At 37.3% G+C, this 18,356-nt stretch overlaps 2 protein-coding genes across 2 annotated transcripts in view; one reads left to right on the top strand and one right to left on the bottom strand.

Moving 5' to 3' along the window:
• Positions 1 to 18,356, bottom strand: part of Syt7 (Synaptotagmin 7) — a 620,424-nt gene that overhangs the window by 581,197 nt on the left and 20,871 nt on the right. The gene's annotated exons all lie outside the window — the stretch shown is intronic.
• LOC122416728 (uncharacterized) lies at positions 15,672 to 17,961 on the top strand. Its single transcript, XM_043429771.1, has 3 exons — positions 15,672 to 15,681; positions 15,831 to 16,127; positions 16,181 to 17,961. Exons 1-3 carry the CDS (start codon positions 15,672 to 15,674, stop codon positions 17,959 to 17,961), a joined length of 2,088 nt encoding a protein of 695 aa, XP_043285706.1.

Raw genomic sequence — 18,356 nt, forward strand, 5'->3', positions numbered from 1 at the left:
ATGTCATACATTGTCGTGCATTACAGCAGTGTTTGAAACATGGTTTGAAAATCACCAAAATACACAAAGCGTACGCGGAAAATTTCCCGAAAACAATTTCCCAAAAAACAATTCCCCGAAAACAATTTCCCGAAAAAACAATTTCTCGAAAACAATTCCCCCAAAATACAATTTCCCGAAAATACATTTTCCCGAAAACAATTTTCCGAAAAAACATTTTCCCGAAAAAACATTTTCCCGAAAAAACATTTCCCCGAAAACAATTCCCCGAAAATACAATTTCCCGAAAACAATTCCCCGAAAATACAATTTCCCGAAAACAATTTCCCGAAAAAATATTTTCTTGAAAACAATGTCCTGAAACAACATTTGTTCAGAAAAATTATTTCCTAAAAATAAAATTTCCCGAAAAACAATTCTCTGAATGGAACAATTCGTTTTTCAATTCTCTCGTGCTTATACTCATAGTAATCAACAATAATGAGGTGTAGTTCCGAATAGGCGATATCCTACGATTATTTCAAACACTAATATAAATAGTCGTACTCATTTTGAATACTATTGTCAATTGATTAAAAATCAGTAATTATTTCAAATTACATTATCAATTGAACAAATAATTGGAAATTGATAGAAACTTTATTGCCAAATGACGATTCATTTTTAAATTGATGGAGTAGATATTACCAATTGACGAAAAATTTCCAATTGATGGAGAAGATATTGCCAATTGATGAAAATTCTTCAATTGATCCAAAATGTTTTGTCAATTGACCATATAAAATCCAATTTTAGAAAAACTTTTGGCCAATTGGTGGATCGTCCATTGGCGATCCGGGCGATACCAGCGCTTCATTTACGCATACATAGAATGCGATACGTCCGTGAGCATCTTCTTCGACGCTTAGGTCGACGGCTCGATGGTTTTCGATGTCTAGGTTAACGGATCCATGGTTTTCGATGTCTAGATATATTTCTCCATGGTTTTCGATTTCCAGGCATATTTCTCCATGGTTTTCGATGTCTAGGTATATCTCTCCATGGTTTTCGATGTCTTAGTATATTTTTCCATGGTTTTCGATGTGTAGGTATATTTCTCCATGGTTTTCGATGCCCAAGCATATTGCTCCATGGTTTTCGATGTCTAGGCATATTTCTCCATGGTTTTCGATGTCTAGGCATACTTCTCCATGGTTTTCGATGTCCAGGCATATTGCTCAATGGTTTTCGATGTCTAAGTATATTTCTCCATGGTTTTCGATGTCTAGGCATACTTCTCCATGGTTTTCAATGTCCAGGAATATTGCTTCATGGTTTTCGATGTCTAGGTACATTTCTCCATGGTTTTCGATGTCCAGGCATATTGCTCCATGGTTTTCGATGTCTAGGTCTGTTTATCCATGGTTTTTGATGTTTAGGTATATTTTTCCATGGTTTTTAATGTCTCGGTATATTTCTCCATGGTTCTCGATGTCCAGGTATATTTCTTCATGGTTTTCGATGTCTAGGTATATTTCTTCATGGTTTTTGATGTTTAGGCATATTTCACCATGATTTTCGATGTCTCGGTCGACGGCTTCATGGTTTTCGATGTCTAGGTATACTTCTCCATCGAAAACCATGGAGAAAGATGCCTAGACATCGAAAACCATGGAGGAATATACCTAGACATCGATAACCATGGAGAAATGTACTTAGACACCGCAACCCATGGCCGTCGACCTAAGCGTCGAAGAAGATGCTCACTGACGTATCGCATTCTATGTATGCGTAAATTAGGCGCTGGTATCGCCCGGATCGGCAATGGATGATCCACCAATTGGCTAAAATTTTTCTAGAATTGAATTTTATATGCTTAATTTTACAGAACATTTTGGATCAATTGAAAAATTTTCAATTGGCAATATCTCCTGCACCAATTGGAAATTTTTCGTTAATTGGTAATAATTCCTCCATCAATTGGAAATTGGTCAGTCAATTGAGAATATCTTCTCCATCAATTGGAAGTTTATCGTCAATTGGTAATATCTTCTCCATTAATTAGAAATTGGTTGGTCAATTGACAATGTAATTGGTAATAATCAATGTTTTTTAATCAATTAATAATAATAATTTTTGCAATGTGCATTTTTGATCAATTTAAAAATGAAAAATACAAAATTTTTTTTGCCAATCTCTGTACGACAGTAAGAGTCACCGCGAATTCGTTTTACAAGATTAACACTAAAAAAATACCCATTTTTTCGAAGTTTTGCTTTTTCATTTCAATGGTCGATTCTAGAGCAAATGTTGTCACCAATAAGATTAATATTTCTTTCTCCCATTAATTTTCCATGTAGGACCAGTAGTTATTGAGAAAAATAATATGAATATCATATAGTTTTGGATTTCACATCTATATTCGGAATATTATAATATCACAAAAAGTGTAAAAAAAATTCCATCAAAAAATTATAAAACCAAGTGTAAATAATTTCAATCGAACAATTCGAAAAAAATTTCACACCGATGCCTCATTCTTCTTATCTTATTCTAAAAGTTAAATCAATTGACAAAAAATTCCATGTAAGTTACATGCAGCATTAAAATCAATGATATCAATTCGAGGCCAAGTATTTAATGGTAATTCGGAATATTCATTCTTATGGGGGAACCATCAGAAACTTGAGAGAGTTCTAATGAATCAAAAGAGTTACCATTTGAGTTACGTTCAGTACTAAAATTTCGTTCATGGACAATTCACCGAATACAATTCATCGAATACTATTCATCGAATGGAAAATTTGTCGAATGGAAAATTCATCGAATAGAAAATTCATCGAATGGAAAACTCGTCGAATGGAAAATTCGTCGAATGGAAAATTCATCGAATGTACTATTCATCGAATAGAAAATTCATGGAATGATAACGAAAATTAAAGTAAAAACCCGGATGATAAATGTGTCGTATTATAATCAAAATCACTAAAATATCGATGAAAATATGCTTTGATCCGAACAAACCGTACGGTATCTGTTGTAACGCAATTTTCCCCGCGAGGGTACGATTGGTCCCTTCTCGGCTCACCCGTCTCGTCTGCTCGCACGACTCTCCGGCCACGAGAGTGAATTGGGCGCCAGGTACGAAGTACCGTCGATTACTCGACTTTAATTTTATTCACTCTCTACGATGGTAACGCCAAAAGATCACACATGCCCAGAGTGCACGAGAGACACGAGTGACCGAGGACGGTCCGGCTACTGAGCTCAAACTGAGATACAGAAGGTAGAGGGGGGGGGGGGATCCTTGGGGAAAAGTAGCAATCAGGAACGCAAAATAACATAATCGAAACAAGATAGAAATTTGGGCAAAATATTCACAATTTATTCAACTCCTTGACGACGCGTAAAGTTAAAAGAAAGACATTAATATTGAACGCCGTGAACAATCGAGAACAAAATAATAAAACACGAGATTCGGTAAATTTTTAAGGATCGGACCTGATTTCAAACGATATAATACAAGTGACGGGTAGAATCTGGATAATGAAAATAATAGAACTGATCGGTCGCTTCGCATATTCGCACGCCTCACACTCGTTATTCGACACCCACGAATTGAGTGTCTCAGGTAAACGCAGGTAACACGTAACCAGCCGCAAAGGCCGTAGGTAAAGCGCAGGTAAAGTTCATCAGCCGCGAGGGCTGGAGGTACGATTAATCAGCCATGAGGGCTGTAGGTAAAAGGTAACCGGTAACAAGTACCGTAGGTAATGCGCAGGTAAAGTTCATCAGCCGCGAGGGCTGGAGGTACGATTAATCAGTCGCGAGGACTGTAGGTAAAGTTAATCAGTCGCGAAGACTGTAGGTAAAGCGCAGGTACGAGGTAAATGGCGGCAAGGGCCGCAGGTAAAGTACTAGAGTGAGAAAATGCGAGCGACAAGGTAATGAAAGAATGATAAATAATTTAAGTAACAGTTAACGTAATAAAAGAATAAGGTATCGGAAAGCGGCAATACGCTGCACGCCTGTTCAACTACGAGAGAATAATAATACGCGATAAAGAAGAAAGGAACAAAATATAATAATAAACGCGGACGCTACTAACCGCCGTATAGTCCGTAGCGCGACAACAAGTACGAGAGAGAAAGCACGAAAACATCGCGCGACCGGGCGCGCTCGCTAGAGCCCTTGGCACGTGCAAGGAGAGAGAGACAGAGGTACTCGAAAGATATTGCGCATTATATTCAGCGCTTTTACACAACGAAACTCAAAGGATATAATTCTAATAACGACAATTTTACAGGATTTAATGCATGAAATGATTGAACCAACTTAAAGGAATCGATTTGTCTAGCTGAGCGTTACATCCTCAAAATTCGAGACCCGGGAAGTATCGGCCGCAATCTCGCACGATACTTCGACTCGTAAGTCTCTTGAAAACGCCCAATAGAGCTACTAAAACCCGGAACTATATTCCGAAAAAGAACACACGAAAAAGCTCAACAAGACAAACGATTCGGGGAGATAAAGAACGGACTTACCGAGGGATCCAACTCGCCGCACAAAGGATAGGCACGATGATATTCGCCGGAACGCAGACTCACCAGTACGGTGCTCGGAATTTGACTTATTGTGCGTGCGAGCGGTCCTCGGTGTTCGGCGCTCTCCCCACCACTCCGACCCAGCACCGCAGCGCTCACACGCCGGGCGCGAACTAGCGTTCGGCCTCCCGGCTCGCGCATTCGCGGTAAATTCGAAAAGGGAAGCGCGCACGGAAATGACTTACTGCACCGCTTCCATTCCATGCTTAATTGCATGATGTTCCTTGCTGCTCTCGCCTCTTCCGCCCACGTGAAACGCTCCTCCCGACTAAATGGCTGTGATCCGAGTGCCTCTCCTCTTGGGGATCCGGCGGGCATCTCTGAAAAGGCAGAGGGGAGGCCTCCCTCATGACTCCAGACGTCATGAAGTTACGGTGGGCCCACGACGATAAGCCACCAGGCAATTGCAGCACCTCTCCTCCAGGAAAGCATTTTTGCGGAAATTTTAATCGCTGTAAAGTTGCGAAATCTCCAAGTCATGTTTAACAAACCGATATATGTCGGCATGTCCATTTTAGATATTTCAAAAACTTGTTTATATGAATTCCATCACGAGTTCATGATGCTGACGTATCAGAATAAATGTAAAGTCATGTGTTCAGAAAAGGGCATAGTTTGCCGTTCTCTCGCGTGAGGCCCTCAGTTGACGGTCGGTCTCTCGCTTGAGCTCGGCGGTGCTTTGCACCTCTGCGTGTGCTTCCCTCCTTCGTGCTACGCATGCCAGGAGTGAACCGGCGTCTTCTCTTGCTTCTTCCACTGATCGTTGCTCGATACGGATCGATTCTATAGCAAGTTCGGGTTTCTTTGCTTGCTTCGCAATTCAAATCTCCGTGACTTCTAAAATTCGGGTTCGGGAATGTTCGCGATTTACAACGATGGCCTTTCGGCATCGAATCGGAATTAATTCTGTGCGTTTCTTCACATTTTCGGAAGTATTTCGAAGACTTCATCTCGTTTGGCTTCGTGCCTTTTTCGGTTTCCTTCACGCGGCGTACCGCGTTAGCAACCCGCCATTTTGCCTTATCAACATTTACTCTTTCCAAAACTGTATTTCGCGCAATAAAACTGTGATACCTTTGTGAATTTTACTGACGCCTTCACATTTTGATTTTAATTCTCCTGCTACAATTCTCACTATTCCCACTGCTCAAACCAGGAACTTCTAGACTCTTCAAAAAATAACATATACAAATACAGATACTGATAGTTTAATCTGCCATATTGAGTGTGAAGATGCATATGAGGAAATGAAATGTAATCTCGAAAAATATGACACCAGTGACTATCTCCAAGACAACGTCTATGGCATCCTGCTTGTCAACAAAACGGTCCCGGGTCTCATGAAGGATGAGAACAATGGGGCCATAATGACTGAATTCGTTGGACTTACAAGGAAAGGTTCTCTGCTGACGTCCTTCGATTTTGATGAAATTTAAATATCTTATTCTACATTAAAATCTAAAAGACACGTATTTTTTTTTATCGGCGGAAAAACGTTTCTAGTGGTTGAAATCACCCTTTAAAGTTGAGACCTCCGAGGGGTACTTTTCAGGTTTCACCTATTTTCACCTGAGATAATAGAATGCACCCAAATGGATAATTATCTTAATGATAAACGATGAAAAATGCAACTGGTTTCATATCGGAGGGTTGCATAGGAAACAAGTTATAGGGGTTGAAATTCACAAAATCGTTATAACAAAAAAAGTATTGCACCTATCTCGATGAACTTAATTGCATTTCGAAGAGGGTAAAAAAATGGTAGATACGTGTTTTTGCGTTTTTCTCGCAAATCAAGTTAAGGGGGTGAACTACCGCTATATATGTTTACATCAAATCTCAATAAAACGGCAGTAATTTTTTGTTTTCCTTATTTCTTCTGGTCGTGATACAACCTTATTGATAATTCTGACTGATTTATATTTGGCAATCAGATAATAACATAGGCATACGATAAGCGCTTACACATATACTCATATTCGTTCCGGTTGATAAGACCAAGTTTTGGGATGACGCATAGAAAAATTGCGTAGTCAAGTAAAAAATAGAGAGCGTACAATATGCTTATATCTTTTATTGATAATATGTCAACAGCAATAAATAGAAGCGAATATATAATCGTATGCTCTATTAGCCGTTGTAAGTACTGCAGTAATGATAGTCATCGAAAAAGTGTTTAAAACATAGCGACTTTTTACACCAGGAACAGCGAACAATAGCAACATTTTCACATCCTGGAACTTCACAATGTGAGTTGCAAGAATCTCCAAATGCAAAGTCTACAGGATTTTCAAAATTGGCTGGTTTTTCTTCAATATAACCACTTTTGTACCAAGAATATTTGAAAAGATCGATATAACGTGGTGACGACAATTGGTTATGAACGAGTGACTGCAGCTTTATGATATTATTTCTCAAATGCAAATCAATATTATAATTCATCAATAGACAAGTATCAGAAAAATGTCTAACAAAATTTCTCCATACTCGGAATCCTAAAACATTGAGGGGTTGGATTTTTCCGGTAGTTCCTTTAGGTATAATCATTACTTTCACATCTCTATTTGAAGGTTTCACATCAAGTACAGCTTGGGGACAGTGTCCAGTCCAAGAATCAATCAGTAATAAAGATTTTGAACCAATTTTCGGGAAAAACACATGCTGCAACCAAATTTTGAAATGATCTGAAATTAGAAAAACGTATTTTTTTTTTCATTCGAAAAAATATCTATACACAAACAGTGGGTGTAATTTATACCTGAAGTAACCTTCCCAGACTTGGATACTTCTATGTACACATTATCTGGCCTGAAAAGCGTTTTCTCCACAATTGGACCAATCTTGCCGGTTGGTTCTTGTAAAACCAAAAATAGATAGGAGATAGCAGTTTGCCGTCAGCTGATATAGTCGGCTGAATCGTATAACTGTGGGTCGTAGATGAGACTGATTGTACAACACATTGTACTTGCTTTTCTCCTTCGAATGATAAAGTTCTTCCGGAATGCATTTCTAGCTAAAAGCCACTCTGATCTTCGTTAAATGTATTTGACAATTTGTATGTTGCAATATTTTGCTTTACGTCAAAGACAAATTTTTGAATTTGTTGTTCCAAGTGTTGTGCCCGTACATCGCACTCATTAAAACAAATTAAGCACTCTCAGCGCAAACGCAGGAATGGTGAAATATCGATGCTCCCGAACGAGCGCATCGACCCTCGATGTCAACATCGAAACTTCCAGAAGGAAATCTAGGTTATATTCGCACGAGAAGGAGAAAACCCCCAAATCTATAAAATTATCGTCTAACCCAAAATTCGACAGTCTTTGACGAGAATTGTAACGATCGGTCTCGAGGCAATAAAACCTCGAATTTGTAACTTCTTAAATAAACTTATTGTTAACTTGTTGTAAAAGTATCGAGTTGGAGTTCAGCTCTTTTGGCCTAAATCCCTTAAATACTCGTCCTTGATAACTCGTCCCTTCGCGACGGTCTTCGCGGACACAACACAAGATTTCTCCATCTTCAATTGTTTTGGATGTAATGAACTTATTAATTTTTCTCGATACGATACGATGAGCCGCTTTAAATGATTTTATCCACTTAGGAGATGCTTTGAAACGAAAATCAGAATGCCCTATTTCTTTTTGAGCATGTAAGGCCCATTTTTTCAATTCAGTGTAACTACAAATTCGTCCTAATTTTTCTTTGTACGTCCCACCCTTGTTCAAATTGTGTGCCCACCGCTGCAACTGTCGTATAGATTGCACTCTCTTGAACTTTTGTTTAACACTGCCCAGACTTAAATTTCCTTTCTTCCCGCTACGCCAATACTGAACGGCCCGTAATTTGTACTCGTAAGATAAATTTCGTCATCACGAGTGCATGTATCAGGCGGAAGTTCTGGTTCATGCAAGGCGTTTGCCCACTCCTTATCTTCAACAATTTCCATTTCCCAATCCTTGAACGGTTCTTCAAAATCCAAAGAATTTTCTTCTACCATTTCAAAACCACTGTATTCGTTCATTGCAGTCAACAAAATATTTTCAAAGTTTTCTTTCAACTGTACTTCATCGTTATTCACTGGCGAATCCGGTAAACGCATAACTTCAAAAATTGCGAGAAGTTGCTGACAAAGCGGTCCCCCGAAGCCGGATTTTGAGACCAATGATCATTCTTATTTTTTTTTATTCACAATTTTTTTCTCGAGGCAGAAACAGAGGGACTGTCCACGATTGATCGGAAAATTCGCTTCAGAGCATTGCATTCCGTGGGTGTTTTTTAACCCATTAACGCCCGAGCGTCCCGTTTTTTTTACCAAACTTCCAACGCGACTATTTTTTGGGTTGTAGCCGTTGAAAAAAAATGTTCTCAGGTATATCGACGTAGAATTTTATGTTACGTTAAACATTATGGTTTAACAGTGTTTTAAACATTATGAACATAAAATATGGCCGATTCAAACGTGGAAAACATGGTCATTACACTTTGGTCTCATTCGACTCAGAATTCTTTGAAACATGTTTCGAACCGCTTGTGGGAGGTCATTTTTTCGAATTTTGAAAAATTTCGAATTTTTTGAATCTCGGAATTTGGTCATAGTCTCCTGCCTTTTAAACTTTTTTTTCGATTTTCGAAAAATTTCAAAATTTTCCAAATTAGGAATTTTTTCAAGGTCTATTGCCTTCAAAATTGTTTTTTATCGATTTTCGAGAAATTTAGAAATTTGCGAGATTTGAATTTTTTCATAGTCTACTGCCTTCAAACATGTTTTTTATCGATTTTCGAAAAATGTTCAAATTTTCGAGATTTGAAATTTTTTCAGTCTGCCACCGTCAAAAGTATTTTTTTTTTTCGATTTTCCAAAAATTCCTAAAATTTCAAGATTTGGATATTTTTCAAGGTCTAATGCCTTCAAACATGTTTTTTATCGATTTTCGAAAAATTTCAAAATTTTCGAGATTTGGAACTTTTCCATAGTCTACCGCCTTTAAAATTTGTTTTTTTCGATTTTCGAAAAATTTCAAAATTTTTGAGATTTTGAATTTTTTCATAGTCTACTGCTTTCAAAAATGTTTTTTATTGATTTTCGAACAATTTTAAAACTTTTGAGATTTTGAATTTTTTCATAGTCTACTGTCTTCAAAAATGTTTTTCATCGATTTTTGAACAATTTCAAAATTTTCGAGATTCGAAATTTTTTTAGTGAGCCGCTTTCAAAAATATTTTTTTTTCGATTTTCGAAAAATTAAAAAATTTTCGAGATTTCGAATTTTTTTATAGCTACTGCCTTCAATCATGTTTTTTATCGATTTTTGAAAAATTTCAAAATTTTTGAGATTTTGAATTTTTTTATAGCTACTCTTTTCAATAATGTTTTTTATCGATTTTCAAAAAATTTCAAAATTTTCGAGATTTCGAATTTTTCCATAGCTACTGCCTTCAATAATGTTTTTTTATCGATTTTCGAACCATTTTAAAATTTTTGAGATTTGTAATTTTTTCATTGTCTACTGCCTTCAAATTTTTTTTTCCCGATTCCCGGAATTTTTTCGAAGTCCACTGCTTTTTTGCGATTTTCACAATATTCAAAATTTTTGAAACTCGGAACCTTTTCATACTCTAATGCCTTCGAAACTTTTTTTTTGCCGTCATTACAACTTTGCCTCATTCGATTTCACGCGATTCTGAGTCGAATGAGACGAAGTTGTAATGACCGAAAAAAAAAATTTTCGAAGGCCTATGAAAAAATTCGAAGGTTCGGAAATTTTGAAAATTTCGTATAATTTTTCGTATCGACATCCACTTTTTTTTTCATTTCACGAATCACCTCGTGAGATCACACCGCAAAAAACAAAGAAGTGCCAAGTTTGGGCGAATAATTCGTTCTGGAACACCCCCACCATCTCGGGGGTTGAAATTTTCGTCGTACAGCTGACTGATGTATGAGACCCATGGGCATTCATCTCTTTCGTAGTTTACGAATTACTTCGTGATAATTAAAAATAGGTTCAACTAATTTGATCCAACAGTTCGTTCTGAAATACACCGTTATTGAGTTTTGTTATTTCCAATTCTCGGCTGCCGGCAGGACAAATGGGCGGGTGATCTGAGTTCCATGCTTATAGACGTGATTTCTTTGAATTAACTTTTTTCTGGAACGGTCCACCTTGACCAATTTTCGTTCGTGTTCTCTATGTGACGGCACGTGTTTTTAAACACATTTTGTTAACGTTTACAGAACGAGACTGGGCTCTTTAGGGCCCACCTGTTTGGTCGTAGATTTGTCTTGAGGTATACATTTGATTTATATATGAATTACACGATTTGAAATATTACGATTTGAACTGAAAATTTCCCGCCCTCTGAAGTTAAAAATTTTTAACGTAGTTCCTTAGAAAATGTATATTTATCTTATCAAAATGATCATCCTATAAAGAAGTGTTCGATTATCGACAACTTTATATGCTTGTACAGGTATACTTTCACTTCGTGCTGTTTTTTCATGGTGGGGTCCCAAATCGGTCGCGGCGGCTATGTGGTCACTAACTCCATCCTACAGTATGTTATAGATTAAGGAGGTTGAAGCGTATCTTATGTTAAAACTATTTTCCAACTTTGCACATTAAAATTTTTTAAACAGAAAGCTTAAGACAGTACTAAACTTCTGGCGGGATATGCCGATGATTCACCGTCGTGAAATTGAGATATTTATTGTTGAAGTTTGCAATTTTTTGAAAGCTTCCATAAGAGCCCATGTTTAACCTTGTCATTTTCAACAATGAATATCTCGATTACGAGGCGGTGAAACCTCTCCAAATTTTCGCACACATAATTAAGCGCTGTTGAAGAAGATTCACGTAAATTCTCAATTCATTAATTTGGAATAATAAAATTGTAAAAAAAATTATTTCATAAAAAAAAATACAGAACAATTCGAAAAAAATTTTACAAATCTTGAAAAAACGTTATATTAAAAAAAAACTAATCTGCATCTATTTTTTAAAGTGCCAAAAGAATCAAATAACAAGTAAAAAAGGCACGCCAAGTATTAAAAGGTCATGACCGTCGTTTTAAATGATTTTCTATATTCGCATTGGCAATAAATAAATTTAAAAAAATGTTTAACTGTGAAAAAATATGAGATCTATTGTAACATATACAGTGAATGGATTACGTTTCCTGTAGGAATTCTGAATTTTGAAAATAAAAAAAAATGAGATCATTTTCTAACGTAGCCAAGTACAGTGAATGAATTAAGGTTCTTGAGGAATTCATTCGTGTACACTTTTAGCCCTAATCCCTCACTTATTCAGAAAAATTTTCCAGCAAACGTCACAGAGCAACAAAGGTTTCTCGAATGATTCTGCAATTATTAAGAGATTATCATCTGTTTTTATGCTAGCTCGGGTTATAAACTTAAAACAGTTTACGCGTACAAGTGCATGCATTGTATCTATACGATGTACTGCACAAATTCATTTTCAACATTACACACAAGCTTGGCGTGCATGGTTTTCAATCGGAAGCTCAGGAAGAGACAATTGTTCAAGTGGACAAGTATTTTATTAGTAACTCCAAATTTTGACATTATTGAATTATTCTAAGGAGCTTTCAAATCTGAAAGAATCACATGCAAGCTAGTCATTTCATACTCTATGGTGGCAGAGACTTATAAGAAAATCGATTCTTCTCAGATTTTCAGGATCCTCTGGTATTTTTCACAAAATTCAACGTCGATTGGATCGATACAAATTATGTTTAAATATGTGTTAAAAGTACTTGTCCGGCCCATCACTTTCCGTTTAAATTGGTCATCCCAATAATAATCAGTGCTTGTCTAGAACTGATGGATCACAAGTATCCATGCAGAGGGAATTGAGAGAATTATCTTCAAGTAATTTTTACGTAATTGCACTAATTTAACCCTCTCAGACCGAGACCTATTTCGCGTTGACGGAAAATGATTCCCTTCATAATTTTATCTCAAAATACTTTCTAGTTTCCGAATCCATTGTGATAGTTCAGTTTTTTTGTTGGGAAATATGAATTTTTGAATGTTCGCTACGGGCAGCACCAGGTCCTTGGGGAGCAAAATCAGGAAAATTTACGAATGAATCTAGCACCAAATATCTTAAATACATCATATTAGCTTCCCTTTGAAAGGAAATAACGTTTGGAGTACGAAAAAAAAATGTGTACTCACTTTTCTTTTGCGATAACTAAAGCACCTTTTCATACAACGCCAACTCAACATGAAACGCCGAATTCATATTGATATTTCGATGGGTTAAAGCAGTTTATCTCTTGGTTTAGGAGTTTCTATGGTGCAATCTAACGTTGCTTGATGGAAATAGTCAGTTAAAACCCCGACCTTACTGACCGATGCAGTTTTATTGGGCCTGGAAGCGCGTGCTGCGTAGAAGCAACATACGGTCCGAGAGGGTTAATAAAAAAAGCAAAGAAATTGTTCCGCAATATACAAGGGATATTATTGTCCATTGATAAATGAAAATAATTGTACATAATATATATGTTCAAGTTTAAAAAATAACTCTCCAGTTTGTATTCAATGACGGCAATTTTTGCTTCTCACTTATTCTTCCAGCGAACGAATTCCATTCGGAATAAGAACTAACCTATACTACTATTAAGAACATTAAACTAATATTGAATCGCATTTCAATAAATGTTTAACCGGATTCTGCCATACAATTCCATTTTTTCATGATTGATTTTTATTTAAATGAATAGTGATGGGCCGGACAAGTACTTTTAACACATATTTAAACATAATTTGTATCGATCCAATCGACGTCGAATTTTGTGAATAATACCAGAGGATCCTGAAAGTCTGAGGAGAATTGATTTTCTTATAAGTCTCTTCCACCATTTTTTTTTTATTTAAAAGCTTCTTAGAAGAATTTAATAATGTCAAAATTTGGAGTTACTAATAAAATACTTGTCCACCGATTGATATCATAAATTTTAGTGCTGCACGTAATTCAAGTGGTAACTTTTTTCAATTCATTAGAAAATAGTTGGCCTCGAATTATTATAATAAATTTTAATGCTGCACGTAAATTAGATGGAATTTTTTTCAGTTGATTTAGCTGTTCGAATCTAATAAGAAGAATGAGGCATCGGTTTCCAAAATGATTTCAAGACCGATTTTTCGGTTTTTTATTTTTTACTTGTTATTTTATTCTTTTGACACTTTAAAAAATAGATACAGATTAGTTTTTGTTTTAATATAATGTTTTTTCAAGATTTGTGAAATTTTTTTCGAATTGTTCTGTAATTTTTTTTATAAAATAATTTTTTTTACAATTAAAAAAAAAAATTTTTTTTAGTTTTTTTTATGGATGGAATTATCAGCAAACGAGGTACCATCAATGTACTTGTCCCAACCTTTTTTTTCCTAGGGGTATGATAATTCTCTCGATCAATTAGAATTTTTGAATCATGGCAGCGGGCCAATCCAAAACGACGTTATAAAAAGATGCGCAGAACCAAACTAAATTTGAAATTTTTGGCCTTTGATAATTTTATGGTGGGGAAACGGGTATAAAAAGCACTGCGCGACTCATTCGGGAGGCAGTCCTTCCTCAAAATTGTGACTCAGAACAAAAAGGCTGACCTCAACATTCTTCCTAATTTTTGCAAGTAACCTAACCTATCCTAATTTTTTCTGGATGCCTAAAATCTCGGAGCGATTCGGTGACGTTTCAATCCCAGAGTTCAGGGTCCACTCCCAATTTATAAATTTTCCAAATTTCCGTTGCACGGGATATCGGAGCGATTCGGCGACGTTTCAATCCCATAGCCCCTGGACGGTAAATTACCTAACCTTGCAGATGCTCAGAATATCGGAGAGATTCAGTGACGTTTTGATCCCATAGCCTGAGGTTTGTTCCTTAAGTTAACCTATTTTTATTTCTTCTTTTGCTTGTTGGAATCAGGAAGGTTTTTTTTGTTTGTAAATTAACTTGTGAATTTGTAAATTCTGTAAATTTTTCTTGAGTATAATTTTTTCAAATCAAACGTGTTACAACTGAACGCGAGTCAGACCTAAAACTTTTTATTTTTACAAATTTTGTAAATTCTGTAACATCATCGATAGTTCAAGAGGTCGCGATGCACATGTGAGATTATATGGCTATAGCTTAAAAATAATAATAATTTGTTTTTATATAAAATCAAAAACTCTTTTGAATTATCGAAATTGTTCATGACTTTTTAGTAAATGACTAATCCAAAATAATCTCATCAACGGTACAGTCATTTGTTACTCTTCGGCGGTAAAGACTTCTAAGAAGATTGATTCTTCTCTGACTTTCAGGACCCCATGCTATTATTCACAACATTCGACGTCGATTGGATTGGCATTGTCATAGAGGAAGCTTCGCGTATCGTGCATCTTGACAATCTTGAGAAAGCAATTTACAAATTTTAATTTGCAGCATTTTTTTTGTATACAAGGAAATAATGTATTTTCTCTATACCTTCTTTTACGAACTTTGATTTATTTCTTTGTTTAAATTCATAAAAAAGAACTAAACAAACCAAACAGAATTTCAAAAGAACAATTTAAAAAATTCAGAAATTCTGAAAGAACATTACATTAAAAAAAATACTTATCTGTAATTATTTTTTTAACTGTCAAAAAAATCAAATAAATCGTACGAAATAAAAAAACGAAAAATCAAAATAAATTTTTTTTAAAAAATCAATTGAAAAAAATTTCTTTCCAAGTTACGTCCAGCATTAAAACTTAAGATATCAATTCGAGGCCAAGTATTTAATGATAATTCAAAATATTCATTCCTACGGGTACAATTAGGAACTTGAGAAAGTTCTTATGAATCAAAAAAGTTACCATTTGAGTTACGTACAGCACTTACATTTATGATATCAATCGGAAGACAAGTGTTTTATTAGAAATTCCGAGTTTTAACATTATGAAATTGCTCTAAGAAGCGTTTAAATCCAAAAAAAAATCACATCAAAGGTATACTGATTTGTTACACTATGATGGCAGAGACTTGGAAGAAAATCGATTCTTCTCAGACTTTCAGGATTCCCTGTGTAATGTATGAGTGTGAGTACGGACACACCGACGGATGTGTCGGTGTGGGAGTGGGGGATAGCCAGGCCCACTGAACGCTTGTAATCAACGGGCTGGTCAGAGACAGTAATGAATAGGCCGTTAATATAATCGTGTCGAACCGTTTATTCTAACCTCACTAGATCCCTCATATACTACAGTGGCAACGAGGATGAAAAGAACATTCATGTATAGTTTTGACCAAGAAATTATCGAAGAGAAAACGGGGTGGATATACCTCTTGAATAAAACGGACTTGTGTGATAAGCTAAGTGAAGTGAACGCGACTTTTGATCCAACGGTATCGATCGATATACTGAGGCGGGAATTCGTGGAAATTTTCAAAGGAATCGTTACCGATCGCAAAAATACAAAAGAAGGTGCACCGACCAAAATGACGGCGTTACTCACGACGATTGAGGCATTTAAGGAAGGTGCAAGTTGGTCAGCGTATAAGGAACAATTGGATTATTTTTTTTGGTTAACGAAATAGCTGAGGAAAAAAAAGTCCCGCTGCTGATCACAAAGCTGACACCGAGTGTTTACGAAATTCTGAAAACATTGTGTACGCCACAAACACCATTGCAGAAAACGTACGAGCAATTAGGGACTCTGGTGGCGGAATACTGTCAGCCGAGTAAGGGCGAGGCGGTCGAGCGGTACACGTTTCGTCAACGAAAGCAACAACAAGACGAAAAGGTTCAACAATATGCAACGGAATTACGACGATTAGCGACCAAGTGCAATTTCGCGAACACGGAGAGCGAAATAATAGAACAACTTTTAGTGGGCTTAAGTAATAATAATATCCGCCTAGACATTTTAAAAAAAGAAAATATGCCGAGTTTATCGGAAATCATCCGCATCGCGAACGCTATCGAATTGGGCGAGTCGGGAGCAGCGCGAGTGGTCACAACGGAGGAAAACCAAGCGAATGTATTCGCGATTCGAGCTTGGACAAATTCTAAGAATCGAAACACAACAGCGCCCGGTCGCCAACGAAGAGTCGGCGCGGGGGGACGGCCGGTGAGTACGCCACTGGACAGTACACAGTCATCGGGAACATCATCGCGTGAGGATTCATGTTATTGTTGTGGTAAAGTGGGACACCGCCGAGCTAGTTGTACGCTGCGATTCAAATTTTGTAGCGAATGTGGAACTCAGGGTCATATATTTAGGAGATGCCCGCGTAAACAAGACCGAGAAAGTCGGTCGACCACGAGCGACACGCGCCAAAATGTTTTGAATTTGGTCGAAACCGACACAGGGACGGAAGAGATGAAGGAACTAAATATAAATGACATCGTTGAGAACGAGGACGAAGACGGTTTTGATTCCGTGTTCTCAGCACAGGACGAAGGACAGAGCGATCACATAAAGCCATGTTGGGTTGAATTGTTGATAAATCATAAAAGGGTGAAAATGGAAGTGGATTTGGGGTCCGCAATCTCGGTAATCTCGCTCCAGGAGAAAAATAGATTATTTCCAACTGTGGCGTTAACCGACACGCAGAGAAGATTTAAAGCGTTTGACGGTCGTAGGGTGTACCCAGCGAGGGTATTAAAGGACGTGGCCGTAGAGTTTGGAAATATAAAAAAAAATCTTTCCTTATACGTGATTACCGGAGTGAACCACCCACTCCTCGGGCGCGAGTGGTTAGTGGCCTTACAGCAGTGGCCAATCCAATTCAAAAAAATTAAAGAGTCGGACGAATGTAACCACATACAGGAAGGTGTGGAAGAGGGCAAATTCTCTAAAATCTGCGATAATTATCGAGCAGTTTTTACACCGGGGGTCGGTTTGTTCAAAAAGGGCACATTAGATTTGAAAGTCAAACCGGGGAGTATCCCAAAATGCTTAAAGGCTCGACCGATCCCGTTAGCACTCAAGCCGTTAGTGGAAAACGAAATAAAACGATTATTGAAGTCCAACATCCTTAAACCAGTGGAGTATAGCCAGTGGACCACGCCCATTGTACCTGTGTTAAAGGGGGACGGTTCCGTGAGGGTGTGCGGTGATTTCAAGCTAACGCTGTATCCGGTCCTGGAAATTGATCATTTCCCCATGCCACGGATGGAGCAATTATTCGCGGCGTTGCAAGGGTGCACGGTATTTAGTAAAATTGTTTTGAAAGATGCGTATCAACAAGTCCCGTTAACCGAACAGGCCCAAGGTCTGGTTGTGATAATAACTCATTTAGGGCTGTTCAAATACACGCGACTGCCGTACGGTGTCTCCACAGGACCTGGTTCATTCCAACGCATTTTGTCATAATTGCTCGCCGGGATTCCGGGCGTGGAAACCTTCCTGGATGATATCATCATTGGGGCTCCAACCAGGGAAGCTGAGATGGATCGGTTCGAAACCGTTTTACAAAGATTAGCCGAGGCGGGATTGAAGGTAAAGAAAAACAAGTGCGCGTTTTTCGAAAACGAGATCGCATATTTGGGATTTCGCATTAATAAAGAAGGGATCCGCACGACCCCCGACAAAGTCGAAGCGATAAACAAGGCGCCAACACCGACCGATGTAACACAACTAAGATCGTTTTTAGGAGCGGTTAATTATTTCGCAAAATTTATCCCTAATTGTGCGCAGAAACTGAAGCCATTATACTCGTGTCTACAAAAAGATAAATTCGTATGGAATCCGGCCTGCACGGCCGCATT

Source organism: Venturia canescens, chromosome 10 (genome assembly GCF_019457755.1).
Source record: "Venturia canescens isolate UGA chromosome 10, ASM1945775v1, whole genome shotgun sequence".
NCBI lineage: Eukaryota > Metazoa > Arthropoda > Insecta > Hymenoptera > Ichneumonidae > Venturia > Venturia canescens.

What these genes read in the sequence shown, in the direction of transcription:
- LOC122416728 (XM_043429771.1), top strand. An exon ending in GGCATTTAAGGAAGGTGCAA is followed by an intron (nt 16,128 to 16,180) that starts GTTGGTCAGCGT and finishes TTAACGAAATAG; the next exon opens with CTGAGGAAAAAAAAGTCCCG.